Source organism: Ctenopharyngodon idella, chromosome 7 (assembly GCF_019924925.1).
Source record: "Ctenopharyngodon idella isolate HZGC_01 chromosome 7, HZGC01, whole genome shotgun sequence".
Lineage (NCBI taxonomy): Eukaryota > Metazoa > Chordata > Actinopteri > Cypriniformes > Xenocyprididae > Ctenopharyngodon > Ctenopharyngodon idella.
Genome location: NC_067226.1, coordinates 46,143,176 through 46,158,711, shown reverse-complemented (window position 1 = coordinate 46,158,711; position 15,536 = coordinate 46,143,176). Strand labels below are relative to the sequence as shown.

The window sequence follows — 15,536 nt, the reverse complement described above, 5'->3', positions numbered from 1 at the left end:
CGGTAAAACAAGACTAATTATGATTTTTGTAGTGGAAAAGTAGAGACATTAAGAGCAAACTCTGAATCAGTCCTGAGGAATTATGGAAAACATTCCAACTGTACTGCGCCGCAGCAGCAGCTCTACTTTTTTAGCCCCTGAAAAGAAAATCAAACCCATACCAACTCAAAACACTTAGCTTTATCCCATGGGAAAAACGACATGCTCTGATAACATCCCCTTTAAGAGAGGAAGCAAAATATTAGTCTTTGCAGTCGTCCAATTACACTGTTTTTTTTCTTCTTCTTTTTTTTCCCTCAATATTGTGTGATTCTGTAGCTACTGTTGATCTATAATTGATCTGTGATGACTTTTGATCTATATTTTACAGATCTATATTTCTGTATTTAAATACTATAAATAATACTATAAATAATTGCAGGACTGCAATCTGCCCATAGTTAAAGAATCATTCTATTATAAAAATTTCATTCTCTGTAGCGCTCACTGACAGAGATTTACAACATGGCACGTAACATCAAGTGCTATCACACTTTCATACACATCACGCAAGTCCTTGCAGCCGTTCGGTACAGAGTGGAAGCTTTTTTTGTTTGGCCTTTATTTTGGGATTAGATTACTGAAGTGTAATATGATTTTAAAGAGTGGTCTTATCTGAGTCCCAACCTTTTATGAGTCACTGCAAGAGTGGATTGAACTCACTCAAGAATAACATAATGGCTATAATGAAACAACAACCCCTGACAGGCTTTGATGTTCAAACGGTCTGTGGTCTCCAAAAGGAAAACAGAACAGTAAATCCTGCTCGTGTCCTGAAGCTTGTCTTCAGTGGAGCAATAGTTCTTCTCAATCACAGGCCATGACAGAGACATTCGTAACTGTGTAACGTGACATTTTCAAATATCCATTCTGTGAACATTAGGGTTCTGATAATATGTGAAACCTAATTGAGAATGAAATGTTGTCTTTCAGGAAAAGATTAGTTATTTTCTTTCTCCTCAGCTGATCTAGGGATCATATGTCAGAGGTGATATGGTTATTGCTTTTATTTTTTTTACACTTTATGTTTGGTGTCTTTCACCTCTATGTATTTACATAAAAAACATGTTGTTAGGTACAATGTACTTAATGTATTGCAAAACACTTGTGCTGCTATTGAGGTGGGATATGGATAAGGTTAGGGACAGGTTCGGTGGCATGGGTAGGTTTAAAGAAATAGTTCACCCAGAAATGAAAATGCTGTCATTAATTACTCATCCTCATGTCATTCCAAATCCGTAAGACTTTTGTTCATCTTCGGAACACAAATGAAGATATTTTTAATAAAATCTGAGCGATTTATGTCCCTCCATAGACAGCTACGGAACTTTGACACTTCAAAAAGTTCATAAAGAGATCATAAAAATAATCCATATGAATTGAATGGTTTAGTCCAAATTTTCGGAAGAGAATCGATCGCTTTATATGATGAACAGACTGAATTTAGGCTTTGATTTGCATATAAACATTCATCAACTCACACATCAGTTATGATAAACAGAAGCTCAAGCATGTTTGCTTGATACGTGCGAGAACCAATGAGGTTCATTCTCGTGTGTTACGCAGAAAGTTTGAGCTTCTGCAAGAACCAATGAGGTTCATTCTCGTGTTACACAGCACGTTTGAGCTTCTGCAAGAACCAATGAGGTTTATTCTCGTTACGCAGCACATTTGAGCTTCCACAAGAACCAATGAGGTTCATTCTTGTGTTACGCAGCACGTTTGAGTTTCAGCAAGAACCAATGAGGTTCATTCTTGTGTTACGCAGCACGTTTGAGTTTCAGCAAGAACCAATGAGGTTCATTCTCGTGTTACGCAGCACATTTGAGCTTCTGCAAGAGGTTTGGTTGAGCTTCTGTTTATGTTTGCTGATAAATGTTTATATGTGAATAAAAATCCTAAATTCAATCTGTTCATCATATTTAGTGATTGTGTCTTCAGAAAATTTGGACTAAACCGCTCATTTCAAATGGATTATTTTTACGATCTCTTTATAAACTTTTTGAAGTGTCAGTTGCGTAGCTGTCAATGGAGGGACATACATCGCTCAGATTTTATTAGAAATATCTTCATTTGTGTTCCGAAGTAAATGATGATAGAATTTTCATTTTTGGGTGAACTAACCCTTTAACGGTGTAAGTCATGCTGTAAGTCTTACACCCCATAGCGGTCAGATTGGGTCTGTTGTATCTCAAATACTGACATGAGTTTGAGACAGGACTGTTTGACCAACCAGTCAGAGACTGGACAAGAAACAATGGGGGAAGGGGGGTAGAGAGTTAGAATAAAAATTGACACAACTTTGCTGGAATATTAGATTTAAGGCCTGTTCACACCAAGACAAATATTTAGTATGAAACTTTGGTCTCATAAACAACTTATATTGGCCTGTTCAGACCAAAACTAATATTTACATGGCATAAATGTCACAGAAATTTTTACTGAGAGGTGTCCTAATCTTATGTCATCGCACGGTGAATAAAGCTGGTCAACCAATAAAGTCCGTGACACACCAAACCGACATCAAAGAACAAGCAGTAACGAAAGCACACTGTGATGTTGACTCGTGTCGCCTGCATCTCGACTGAAAAGTAGACTACAGCCAACGGCCAACTAGCTGGCACCTGCGTGAGAGGAAATAACTGTCTACACCAGCAGGTTGCAGTAGTCTATATCCATCACTCAAAAAGGAAAACTGAAACAAGGACTACGGACATACAAACCATAAACAATGCAGCACTTGCTTACCATTCTGAATATAAATCACGTTGATCAGTTGGTCTTCACTTACTTCATTTCATTCCTTACTTCATAAGGTGAAGATGTAAAATTAGAAGAGCCTTCTGTGTGTGCACTCTTGACTTTATCATTTGCTTGCTTTCATCACGTCCATTTTTTTCTTATGCACTGGTTCGTTAAAGGGATAGTTCACCCAAAAATGAAAATTATCCCATGATTTACTAACCCTCAAGCCATCCTAGGTGTATATGACTATCTTCTTTCAGACGAACACAATCAGAGATATATTTAAAAATATCCTGGCTCTACCAAGCTTTAAAATGGTTGTGAATGGGGGTTGAGATTTTAAACCCCCCCCAAAAAATGCATCCATCCATCATAAAAATAATCCATACGACTCCAGGGGGCATTCTGAAGTGAAGCGATGGGTTTTTTAAGAAAATTATCCATATTTAAAACTTTATAAACTAAAATAACTATCTTCTGGCAGATGACCATACGCATACTGTGCAAGTTGACTTGCACCACAAGAGTAGGGCTAGGATGGCTTGAGGGTGAGTAAATCATGGGATAATTTTCATTTTTGGGTGAACTATCCCTTTAACTTATACAGCCAATCAGAGTGATCTGTTTCACCAACTGACTGACACCAATTCAACTGCGGCCAAACAGCCACAGACGGTGCAAAATCTGCTCAAATACAGCCAAACTTTGGCCGGCTTGGTGTGTCATGGCCTTAAGATTCACACTTGTAGTCACATGCCGTAAAATAAAACAATGACTTGGTGGCATTAACGAAAAGACTATTTTGCTAAGCGACAGTAAATACTGTTTGGCTTCCTTTGTTCTCCATGACAAACGGATGTCAGGAAGTTGCACAACGTTGCCCTGCTGTTTTTCCACATTGATCTGAACAGACAAATGCCGAACATTCGTGTTGGTGTGAACATAGCTTTCAGATAGATTCTCCAGCAAGTAAGTTGGATTCCATCTTGGGTCGTCAACATAATGTGCCTACACAATATATCAGAACCCATGCACCACCAATCAGGTCACATTTTGACCAAAAGTCAAGATTTAACCAAAATGTCAGCCTATCCTCCCAGATGTGCCATTACTACATATCTTTAGACCATTAAACATTTCCTATTGTGAAAAGCCCGATCTGGACCTGAGATGAGAAGGCATCAGCTGTGATGTGAAAAATATAGTTTGACTCACTGTGGAGGGCGAGCTGGATGTACTGTCGAGCTCCTCCGGGGAGTCTTCCTCTTCCTCGGGCAGGGTGGGCATGGCAGGGGTGAGAGGGGGCCGAGAGCGTGTGTGAGGGAAGATAAAAGGGGTGACAAACTCTGTCACGAAACTATGGGCTCTCTTTAGTGAAGTTTGCTCACCCCGTGAGCGTGTGAGCTGACATACAGCAGATGGGTCCTCTTGGTCCTGTACAGACACAAACCACAACATAACACACAAAAAACTTGTCTTATACTGTCTCTTTCAAAACAGTACTGTCTGTAGCAGTACCAGGGTACATTGATGTTAATATCATGGCACTGAACAATTACCATATTCATATATGTGGGTCAATGACATGACACCTAAATTTTCTGTCCGATTGCATTTTTTTCAGTTAAAATTTGGTTTAAATGCATAAAAAGATACACTGTGAAAAGTAATACGCTCTATCTACTCAATACAATTGTAGCAACAGATTGTACAATTGTATAAGCAATATTATTAATTAAATTCAACATATAAAAATTGAGTTAGAATTAATCAAATTAATTCCTTAAAAGTCAAGCATTTAAAATCTGTAAAATTAGCAAACGCCATTACAAAAACCCACAAACTGACATAAAAAGCAAAGAGTCAAACTGGCCAACTAAATGAAACACTGATCACCATAATAGCGACCAAACATTTTCAATAAAATCAACATCAACATTTAACCTCTGTTAATTCTTTTGTTTCTCTTTCCTTCAGTGATTCTTCAGATCATTCTTCAGTGATCATCAGGTGTCTTCAATGTTGGCAAACAATTTTTTACTCGTTTTAAATGGTTGACATCTAAGGAATTCATTTGATTAATTCTAACTCAATTCTATTTGTTGAATTTAATTAATAATACTGCTTGTAATCTGTTGCCAAAATTTTATGGAGTAGATATAGCGTATTACTTTTTACAGTGTACCATATATATGTAGTACCTCACCCGTGAATTTACTCACTTTAACTTTTCAAAAAACATTAGTTATCTGTAATTTTCTGTTATTTAAAGTGTCAAAACATGTGGTGCGACCATTCGGCCATAACTTCTGTTTTGGAAATGTCTTTGAAATTACTCTATTCGAATTAATTTTCTGCACTATTTGGCATGATTTCCAACATGTTTTGTAATCCTGTACAAAATTTGTATTGATATTTCTATCATAATATACAAACAAACGTTGTCCGATGATGTCCATTTTATGAAATATCATGTGGTGCGACCATTAAAAAACTACCACTTTGAGACTTTCATATTGAAACCCATTCAAAGACAGGAAGTTGCATCATTTACCAATTTGCGAAGGACCCATGGAAGCAGCAAGCAGGTTTGTAACTCTGTCTTAAATTTGGAAAAAAAAACCTTTTTAACAGCTGGTATGTAGGTCCCACATTTGGATATCATGTGGTATGACCTCAAAAAAAAACAATCAATATTGAATTATTTCTGCAAATATATACTTTTATTACAAATTTCATAGCGACCTTTTGTGGGAAGCTAGCTTGTTTTGTTTAGGTGGCCAATTCTGTGCCTGTAAATTTTGACTGAATTTGAAATTATCATGTGGTGCCACCTAAAATCATGTGGTGCGACCACTGCAGAGTGTTTCCCATGATGGATGTATGTCCTAGATTGGATGTTTTTGTGCTTTTATAGTCAATTGATGATTTATATACGTAAAGTACTTTATTTTAGTATCATTTGGAATAGATTTTTATGCAATTTGGGTCATTTTATAAAAATACAGACAATTGATGTTTGTATTGTACAATATGAGAAAAATGCAAAACAAACTGTTTAGAGCATATAATTTCAGTTTGGTAATAATACATTTAGAAAGTTACATCGCCAACTACTGGCCTGGCACGCATAATACAGCATTTTCATTGATCCATGTGAATAGGGATCGTTTTGACAACGTTGTCATCTGTTGTCAACAACTCATATTGGTTGACCGCTAAATGAGAATCCCTAGAACACCAAGAGAACACTAAATAATACCACAGTATAACCACATCCAGCAATGTGTGTTTTTGTAAGTTTTAAAATTATATACATATATTTACACACACTTTTGGTTATTGGTAAAGCAACCTCGTACCCACAATGTGAAATTGCTTATGCGTATCTTCATGGCAAAATGTATGCATGTTTCCCCCACTGGCATTTGTCCTATCACAAAGCCCTATCTTATGTTCCTGCCTCTCAAAGAGGTTCAAGAGGAAATGTTTCCCTTCAGAAAAATAACAGTATTATCTCATACAGAGTGATGATGAAAATACTCCTACAGTGATGACCAGTGCCAACAAGAACAACTAAAAAGGTCATCATAAAGAGATGAAAAATTCTTATTTGCAGAATAAATGTGTGAACAACATCAACAGTGGAGTATTTGCTTATTTATATTACCTCTAACATCTTATCTCTACCATAAACACACGTCTAAAAAAAAAATATGCATGAGTCATTAATGCAGCAAATCATAATGGGGCTTGCGGTTTCAATTGTGTAAAGCCATTTGTCTGTCGAGTTGTTGTATAAACACAGCTTGGTCTCAAGATACCGATCGAGGGGAAAGGAGACTCCTTCATTCTCCCAAAGGAATGCATTCCATATTCATCTAAATCCATTCTCATCTCATCTAAACGCTACAAAAGCTATCTTTGGCTTCCTGTACACCCAAACAAAACAGGAGACAATTTCAGAGACAAATGCTATTTTAGTGAATGTCTTATAAGGAAAGAGAAACTGTACAGTGTTTACATGTTGTGAAAGGCTCCAGCAGAGAATTCGCATTTGAGTCATTATGATTGTATAGAGGAAAATAGACTCTTTAGTAACAAGCACAAATAAACCCTACATCACTCATCCCACGCATCTTCATAACATTGGAATCGCATTAATGACTAATGAAATAATGACTGGAAATCTCACTGCAACTACAGTATCACTAAGCCTGATTTTTACATTTTCTGAAGAAAATGTGAGTGGTGCCTGTACAAAACTCACCGACACAATCCTACGGTGGCCAGGGTGTTGCTATTCAGTTTCTAAAGTTGCTGTATGGTTGCTAGATAGTTCTAGGTGGTTACTTTCTGGATAAAGTCAAAAGATCCCACCCCCAAATCGAAATGGACAGGTTTCCACCAAAGTTGTACATTTTATTTATGTGAACAATTAGAATTTTGCAAAAGCCATTTCTGTTAAAACATTGTTTCCATCCAGTGGGTTGAAGAAAACAAAGCAGTCATTTCCAGAGAGACTGATGCAGAATATCAACGTAAATGGAAGTTGTAGCCACAGTAAAAGATTCAGTGACTTATTTGTCCAATATAATAAACTATTTGCAGCTTGGAGTTTGCACATTAAAAAAAGTTCTCATCAACCTTCTGTTTGCAAGCAATCAACAGTAGCTCCATTTTCTATTTTTGTTCTGGTTCTCGAATCTGATTGGCTGAGAGCCTTTTCCAGCCGTGCTATATTCCCCCAGTATCTGGAACATTTGTATCTCTCTGCTTGCGGCAACTGTCATGGCGGTCAAGCAAATCCATATACTGTTTACAAATACTACTGTTGTTGTGTCACGGAATGCAGTTTTAAGAGTTTTTTAAGGTGAGAATGTAGTTCCCTTTCGAGGGAACTTGTGCTGCGTCGTGAATTCACGCTGTGGGAATGTCTCTGCGTGATTCCGTCTTGAAGCACTTGTGAAATCAGTGAAATCAATGATGTTACCCGCCTATGACGTTCCTTCATGACCAGGAAGCTATAAAGCGCACCCAGACCAAACAATGCCACAAGATCTAGCGCACGATATCACCATGACGGCGCGCCTCCACTGTTGTTTTGCTTTTATAGAAATAAAAACCATTTAATTCAGTTACATAACAGTTGCTTCAATTGTAAACTATTGTAAACGTCTGCTCTGCTCATCCAACACGAGCTGCAGAGTCGCACACAGTGCAGAAAGAATCACAGTTCACCAATCTCGTGACGAGAGTAAGGCGAGATGACTGGTAAGACCATGGCGGAGGATTCGTAGTGCAACAGAGCCTTATGGTGCGTGTCCACTGGCTGGAAACACCTCATCATACGGTGCCCATCTCACAAAAAGTCTGGGGGTCAGGGCAGTGTTCTCAGCTGAAGTCTTTTCGGGCTAAGACGTATTTGAGGAAGTCGTTATCTCGAAGAAGGCTTAGGCGAAGAGGTCCTGATGCCAGTGGTGCCAGACCTCTGAGGACAGACCCCTCCAGAAAGAAATGGATAACACCTCATTATACGGTGCCCATCTCCCGTCGATGTCATCAGGGGGTCGTTCTGCCAACTTCGTCACCTCGTGTGCTTTGAGGCGCAGAGGTCTCCAGCAAGTTCTAGTTTCAGTCTCCGCCCAGCGGCGCTGGGATGCTTGCCCCCTCTGAGGAGGGTCTCAGAGCAATCAGTTCGGTTGTTCCCTGCCAGTTCGCCGCTTCAGGGCACAGGATTGATCACTCGAGTAACACCAGAGACCAGTCTCAAGAGACTGGTTCCCTTAGTAGATTTTTTGGCAGCGTGGAAACTACTGCCAAATATATCTCAATGGGTCCTGCACACAGGGGGGTCCTGTCCACAGTGGTAGGCCCCGAGTAGGCTCTGGTTATGGAACAAGATGTAAAAACTTTGCTGGGGAAGGAGGCCATAGAACATGTCCTCCCCCTGACAGAGAGTCCGGGTTTACAGATGGTATTTTATCGTTCCGAAGAAGAATATTGTTCCCACACCATCAATTCTCGATGCAGTGTCTCAGTCCCTTTTCAGGGAACCAAGGTTACAGTTGTAACCGAGATGTTATTTAGACCTCAAATATGTGAATATAAATGTAAACATAGCGCCTATTTTACAACTTGTTTAGACGCTTTCGCAGATGCAATCTCCAGGCTGTCAGCGTCCTTTTTTAGCGCTCATACCCACAGAGAACAGCTTCATCTCGGCCAGTCCTTTGGGAATTTGCTGCTGGCTCTTATGTAGATAGTGGTTAAACATGAGATATAATTAATTTGGGGTATATCAAACAGGCAATCTTTGGTCTTATTAATCTATTACTTGTTCCAGAGCAAATCAATTTGGGTTAAGAGGAAAATTAAGTTTCATAACTTTATACGTAGGCTATATTTAACTAAAATCCTGTACTAGAGCGCTGCTTTTGTACGTTTGACTGAATTGTTTGCTTGTGTTTATTTCCTATTGACTTTTATAATGGCTATTATTGTTAATTTAAATATTATTTTATATCAATAATATGGCGTATTTGGTATTGAGAAAGGGTCCATTAGTGATCGCAATATGGACTTAAAAGTTACATTATTACGCCATTAGATGGCGGCAAAGACTGTCTTTATGAGTGAGTCAGTAGCAAATTGAAAGATACTGGTTGATAACAAGGAAGTTGTTTTAGCGCTGTCATGGGAAAAGGACAAAAATATCACTTTCCTCTGAGGACATTCAAACTGATTTTTTATAATGGATATAATATTATGGACATGGACCTGAAGAATGAATGTTATATCAGATGCAGGTAATACACTCGTTTAGTCGATCTCTCTCTCATAATACCATAATACTCTACATAATACAATAAGCATCAATGAAGCGACTCAACGTTTTTCTTCGTTAATAGTCCAAAAGTGATGTTGTAGAATTTGTAACGGAGGCTTGGGCTGAACTGTTAAACTGTCAACTTGAGATTTGAATCCGTGGTGGAAGGAAGTAGTTCTGCACAAAAGAGGGTTTTTAAAGACACTCTGTTGTTGTTTCTTATTTATTTACATGCTTGTGTCGTTGAACCGTTGTATAAACGCAATATCACATATCAATATCGATACGATATTGATATACGATATCAATATCGTAGCTGTGCGATATGGCTGTATATCAGCACTCTGTGATTACCTATGGCGAATCATAGCCGTGCTGATACAGTATCGCATGGCTACGAGTGTGATATTGCTTATTTGTTGGAAGTCTTTGGATTCAGAATTATTCAAATTCTGACTAATTATTCAGTCACATGAAGTTTTTGTTGCACATCAAGGAATTTATTTAATAAATGTGTTTTCATCATAGGTCTGCATGTCTTATTACCTAAATTGTTTTTTTTTTTTTTTTTTTTGCATCAACTGAGGATATGTTTTTTTTTTTTTTTTTTTTTTTTTGCATCTTGCTGTTTTCATTCAGCATTTTTATGCAATATCCTAAAACATGCATTAAAATGGTAATAGAAATGACTGACTCTGGTCTTTAAAAATCGTTTAGGGTCTTTTTGAATGTTTAATTGCCTGCCAGGTGATCATAAGTCAGGTCTCTCAAAATGGCATCAATAGATGTGCAAGAAAGATTGAGATGTTTTCAGGGATGTCCCTTTTGTGAACCCTTACTGGTCCAAGATCACAGGTGTCCAATCCTGCTTCTGGAGACCCAATGTCCTGCAAAGTTCAGATGTAACCCACCCTGCCTGGAAGTTTTCAGTAAGTTCCTGAGGACTATTATTATTTGGTTCAGGTGTGTTAAATTGGGGTTGGTCCTCCAGGAACAGGATTAGTCACCCCTGTCTTAGATACAAAAATATATTTACACTTCTCCCTCAATTGGCAGAATATGAGAACCAAAACACTGGAAAGGATGCATTCCTTAAATGGGAAAAACATTCTTGAGTCCAGGTTAAAAGTAGGAAGGAGAATAACAGGTTTTTGGCAATTGGATTGTGTAATGGAAATTAAATGGGAATTTTCAGTAAACAATGTGTTTTTTTTCTTTCAGTAAATATATCCAAGGTGCACAGCTCCTTGTGGACATTGAATCAAAACCAGATAAAATGACATGGTTCAACAAAGTGTTTGATAATGAATATAACTCACCCCTGGAGTGTGAGCAAGATCAGTGGCTTGGACACTTCGTCTCTTTAATGAGTCACTTGTTTTGGGTTCCTCTTGAGTCTCACTGTTCCCTGTCCTTGCTTGACTTTTTCCACTGTACTCAGATTCCTCTTGACTCCTCCCAGCGCAATCTGACTCCTCAGTACCCTCTTGACACCTCCCAATATCCTCTACTTGGTTCTCCCCTGATGAACTGAATCCTTGGTTATCCCAATTGTCCACTGACTTGGAAGACTGTCCTTGGTTCAAAAGTTTTAAGGCCTCTGTTCTACCGCAACAGTCTGATTTTTGGCAACTCTCTGTTTGTCCTCTGCTGTTTTGTAGCTCAGTTCCTTGACACCCAGCCTCTTCTTTATTCGGACTCCTGCACGTTTCCTCGTTTGAGACTAAGGTGCTCCCACTTGCCTCTGACTCTGGGAAGAAGCTGTCACTGCTTGCTGGCCGGTCTAAACTATAGGAAAACAATAACAAAACTCACTTAAGAGAACGTAACCTATTCAGTTTTATACCAACATTATGCAAGATTAACCAATTCAAATATATTTATTATGGTCCCTAAATATTTGTACAAATACAGAAAAATAATATTGGAAATAGACATTTCCTATTGCATTACCCAAGAAGCAAGTGTCCTTGGGATTTTCGGTCCACACTAAAAGAGTTTACATGTACCAGTTGGGAGTCAAAGTAATTTATAGGGGCCACGGTGGGTGACAGTATAAACTCTGGTTCCTGCACAGTCTCACCTCACGCTGGATCATCTTTGTGTGAGGATTTTACATAAACACACACAAGCCTTGTCCTGTAAGAAGTAAAGGAATGTAAACACTGACCCAGCTACATTCTCCTGTCTGTTGTGTGGCGTGGGATCTTCACAGGCTGACGGTTCCGGCAATGAGCTCTTGGTACAGAGTAAATCAGGACTCAAAGATGGAAGACCTGATGGAGAGGAACCAGTACTGTTAAGCAGACAATGAGATCTCTCAAATACCTCAATTAGGTCTGTTGCACTTATGTTTCCTAGAGAGCAATCAGATTAAATTGAGACCAAATGGAGACTCTTGGAATCTTCTCTAATGTGAAGAAGACATGTGCTGCCTCTAGAATTTACAAGTCTCAAACTGTGGTCAAATTTACCTGCAGACACAGGCTCAGAACAAACACTGTCAGCGCGTTTCAGCCAAAGCTCAGATAGTGAACCAGGGTCCTGAACTAGGAGGGTTGCATCTGGGATTTTGTTGACCTTAACGAAAAAGACAAAAACACAATATACACATATTCAATGGTGATTTTATGCCAGATGAAGTTCAAGAATCTTTCCTCTGTTCTGTTGTACTCTGTGTGTTATTTTCTTATCAGAAAAGGCCATTCAAAATATCACTGACATTTAAAAGAGATTATATCAAAAGGATTTCCCTAATACTTTGACTAAAATAAGAGAGTGTGTTCTTTAGTTCTGGGAGGAAGAGATAATGGGTTTAAATGTACAACATCAAAGCAATCTTTTCCACAATCTACAGAGGACTTGTGAAATCTCAGAGCACTACAATGATTTATATTGGCTTGATTTTTATGGGAATGTATGAATCATGTTTTGCGATTAAACGTATTTCACAAGAGACACAAAAGCACAAAGTCATCTTTTCCCATTTTCCTATTCATAGGAAAAGAGAATTCCCAAATGAGTTCTCAATTGTTTCTTTAAGATATCAATGAGATGGAGACTTTTTCTTAAATTCCTGCTCTTGAGATTTTTTTTTCCTGAGAAAAGATCCCAGTAATCTCTCACGTCTCCTGTCTCAAACATGCTTATATTGGCCAATATTCCTAAGTCTGCAACCAAAACTCAAAAGATTTCAATGTAAACTGAAACATTTCCAATCAATTCTTCCAAATGCATTATCTGAGCTGTTTATAGCTCCATATACCCTTACTGTAAATAATTACAAATTACCCTTCCTGTTAACATATAAGAAAATGAAATCTTCATTATGTCTCCTAAGAAATAGCAAACTTTGAGCAATAAAATCAGCATCTTGCACATCATGCTCCAGGCATGTTGAGCTCTGGTGCTCATGTGGGTTATGCAGGTTCAAGTCCAGCCTGCAACGTCTCTGATCCCTCTCTCACCAATAACAACTTTTCAATCACCATGCAATTCTATTTTTACCCTACCATCCAAAAGTTTGGGGTCAATATGATGTTTTTTATGCATCAAACTGATCAAAGGTGACAGCAAAGACTTACATTGTTACAAAAACAAAAATAATCAAATAAATGCTGCTCTTTTAAACTTCTCTATTCATCAATGAGTCCTGAAAAATATTTATCACGGTTTCCACAAAAATTTATATCACCACAACACTGATAATAAGAAATGTGTATGAAACATCATGTGACACTGAAGACTGGAGTAATGGCTTCTGAAAATTCAGCTTTGCCATTACATTTTAAAATGTATTAAAATAGAAAATGGTTATTTTAAATTGTTATAATATTTCACAATGTTACTGTTTGATCAAATTTATGCAGGCTTGGTGAGCATAAGAAGCTTCTTTCAAAGACACCCCAAACTTTTGCATGGTAGTGTCCAACGAGCCAGATTCAATGTCAGCACTTTAAAGGGGTGGTTGATTATGATTTCACTTTTTTACCTTTAGTTAGTGTGTAATGTTGCTGTTTGAGCATAAACAACATCTGCAAAGTTACAACGCTCAAAGTTCAATGCAAAGGGAGATATTTTCTTTTACAGAAATCACTTTTTAAGGACTACAACAAACGGCTGGTAGGGACTACAAAGAACTTCTTCCCAGGTTGGTGACATCACTAACCCTAAAATTTACATGAACCCCGCCCCCCAGAACATGCAATAAAGGGGGCGGGGCCATGTTGGGCTGCTTTAGAGAAGAGGAAGAGTTGTTGTAGTAGAGTGTTGTTGCCATGCCGCCATTTTACGCCGGACTGCTTCACAAACGAGGGTCAGTTCAACGCTGGATTTGAACAAAAGATTAACATGACGGCACATGCTAGTCGATGAGTTGAATCAACTCCACAGCAGCTACATAAATTTATCCACTAACCATTCAGAAACGTCCTAAAAGTTGTAACTTCTTCCTGAGTCTCTCCATCAGTGTCGACTCCGGTTTGAACAATGTAAGGCTGAACACCGTTACTGACAATCCTCATTTTGGCTGTGTGAGATTCTCCAGCTTTGTTGTTGTTGAGCAACCAAAGCACGAGCTGTTAAAGCTCCGCCCTCTTCTGGAAAGCGGGCTGGGAGCAGCAGCTCATTTGCATTTAAAGGGACACACACAAAAAACGGCTTGTTTTTGCTCACACCCAAATAGGGGCAAATTTGACAAGCTATAATAAATTATCTGTGGGGTATTTTGAGCTGAAACTTAACAGACACATTCTGGGGACACCAGAGGGGCATTATAGCAATATCATAATTACAAGAATACGGTAAATCTGAAAAAGCATAGTTTTAATATATGCAATTTATATAAAGATAATGAGATGGAAGGGCACTCTAAATGATTTCAGCGATCCATCAGTCGTACAGGGAGGCCAGACAGCAGGAGTCCTGCAGCCCGTTCCCCCGCAGAGCATGACATGCAGATGAATATTGCAGTGTAATCGAATCACCCTGATTATTTCCTGCTGGCTACAAGTCTATTTGTGAACTTTCTCTCTCTCTCTGTGGTCAGTGAATGCTCTCTTCTCACTGACCGGATCTATTTTTAATTGGCCTTTGACTGTCACCAGCAAGAAGAGCTCAACTCTTATAAATTTTGGGGAGGATGGAAGGCCATCTTGGTGGCAGGTCCCTCCGGGACCCTGATGACCTCAGCTTTACCTCACGGCAAAAGCTCTGACACGGCTGCATGAGAAAAGTGCCCCCCTCCCTTCACTGGTTATGTAACACAGATACAGTGAGCCAGATTTGCTGAAAGTTTGGTTGCATGAAATAGGAAGTGGTTGCTATACAGTCACTGTAAAAGATGTAAAAGATTTGAGAAACAAGCGATTCAGGTGGGCATCACCAAAAACCTGCCATGAACAGCAACTAACTGGGGATCTTCATAAACTAGTTTTCTTCATGCTTTTGGTGCACAAAAGAAAAGCATGGACTGATAAAGGCCATTTTTAGAAATTTACCTTTACAACATCTTTTGAGAAAGATGGTGAAGAATACAAAGAGGTAGAAAAGTATGGGACCACTAGCGGAAATGCATTTTGGATTTTCTTTTTTAATTGAATGTACTCTTTTCACTATTTCAATTGTATTATCAGCATAACAATTTAAGTGAAAAGTTGCATCAAAAAATTGTCACGAATTCTAGAACATCATACACTGAAGAAAATGTTAAATGTGGTAACATAAATTAATAGACTTAATTAAAATAAAAAAATAATACATCAAAGAATGAACCTAAGGGGCCGTTTATGTGACAAAGTTTTCTACTAAAACCGTAAAACTTTGTGTTTTAACCATTCAATTATACGACAGTGTTTTGGGGGCCTGAAAACGCAAACTTTTGAAAACTACAATCAGCAAAAGTAAATTAAACGGTTAGATCAGG

The 15,536-nt window shown here is 38.4% G+C and overlaps 1 protein-coding gene across 7 annotated transcripts in view; it reads right to left on the bottom strand.

The window, feature by feature from the left end:
- mrvi1 (murine retrovirus integration site 1 homolog) overlaps positions 1 to 15,536 on the bottom strand; it is a 66,488-nt gene that overhangs the window by 26,162 nt on the left and 24,790 nt on the right. For all 7 annotated transcript variants that reach the window (XM_051899088.1, XM_051899090.1, XM_051899089.1 and 4 more), the window contains 4 exons: positions 12,088 to 12,193; positions 11,784 to 11,889; positions 10,933 to 11,401; positions 4,000 to 4,218 (listed from right to left, as the gene is read on the bottom strand). In XM_051899088.1, coding sequence (XP_051755048.1) covers positions 4,000 to 4,218; positions 10,933 to 11,401; positions 11,784 to 11,889; positions 12,088 to 12,193 — 900 coding nt within the window. The remainder of the gene's footprint in view (positions 1 to 3,999; positions 4,219 to 10,932; positions 11,402 to 11,783; positions 11,890 to 12,087; positions 12,194 to 15,536) is intronic.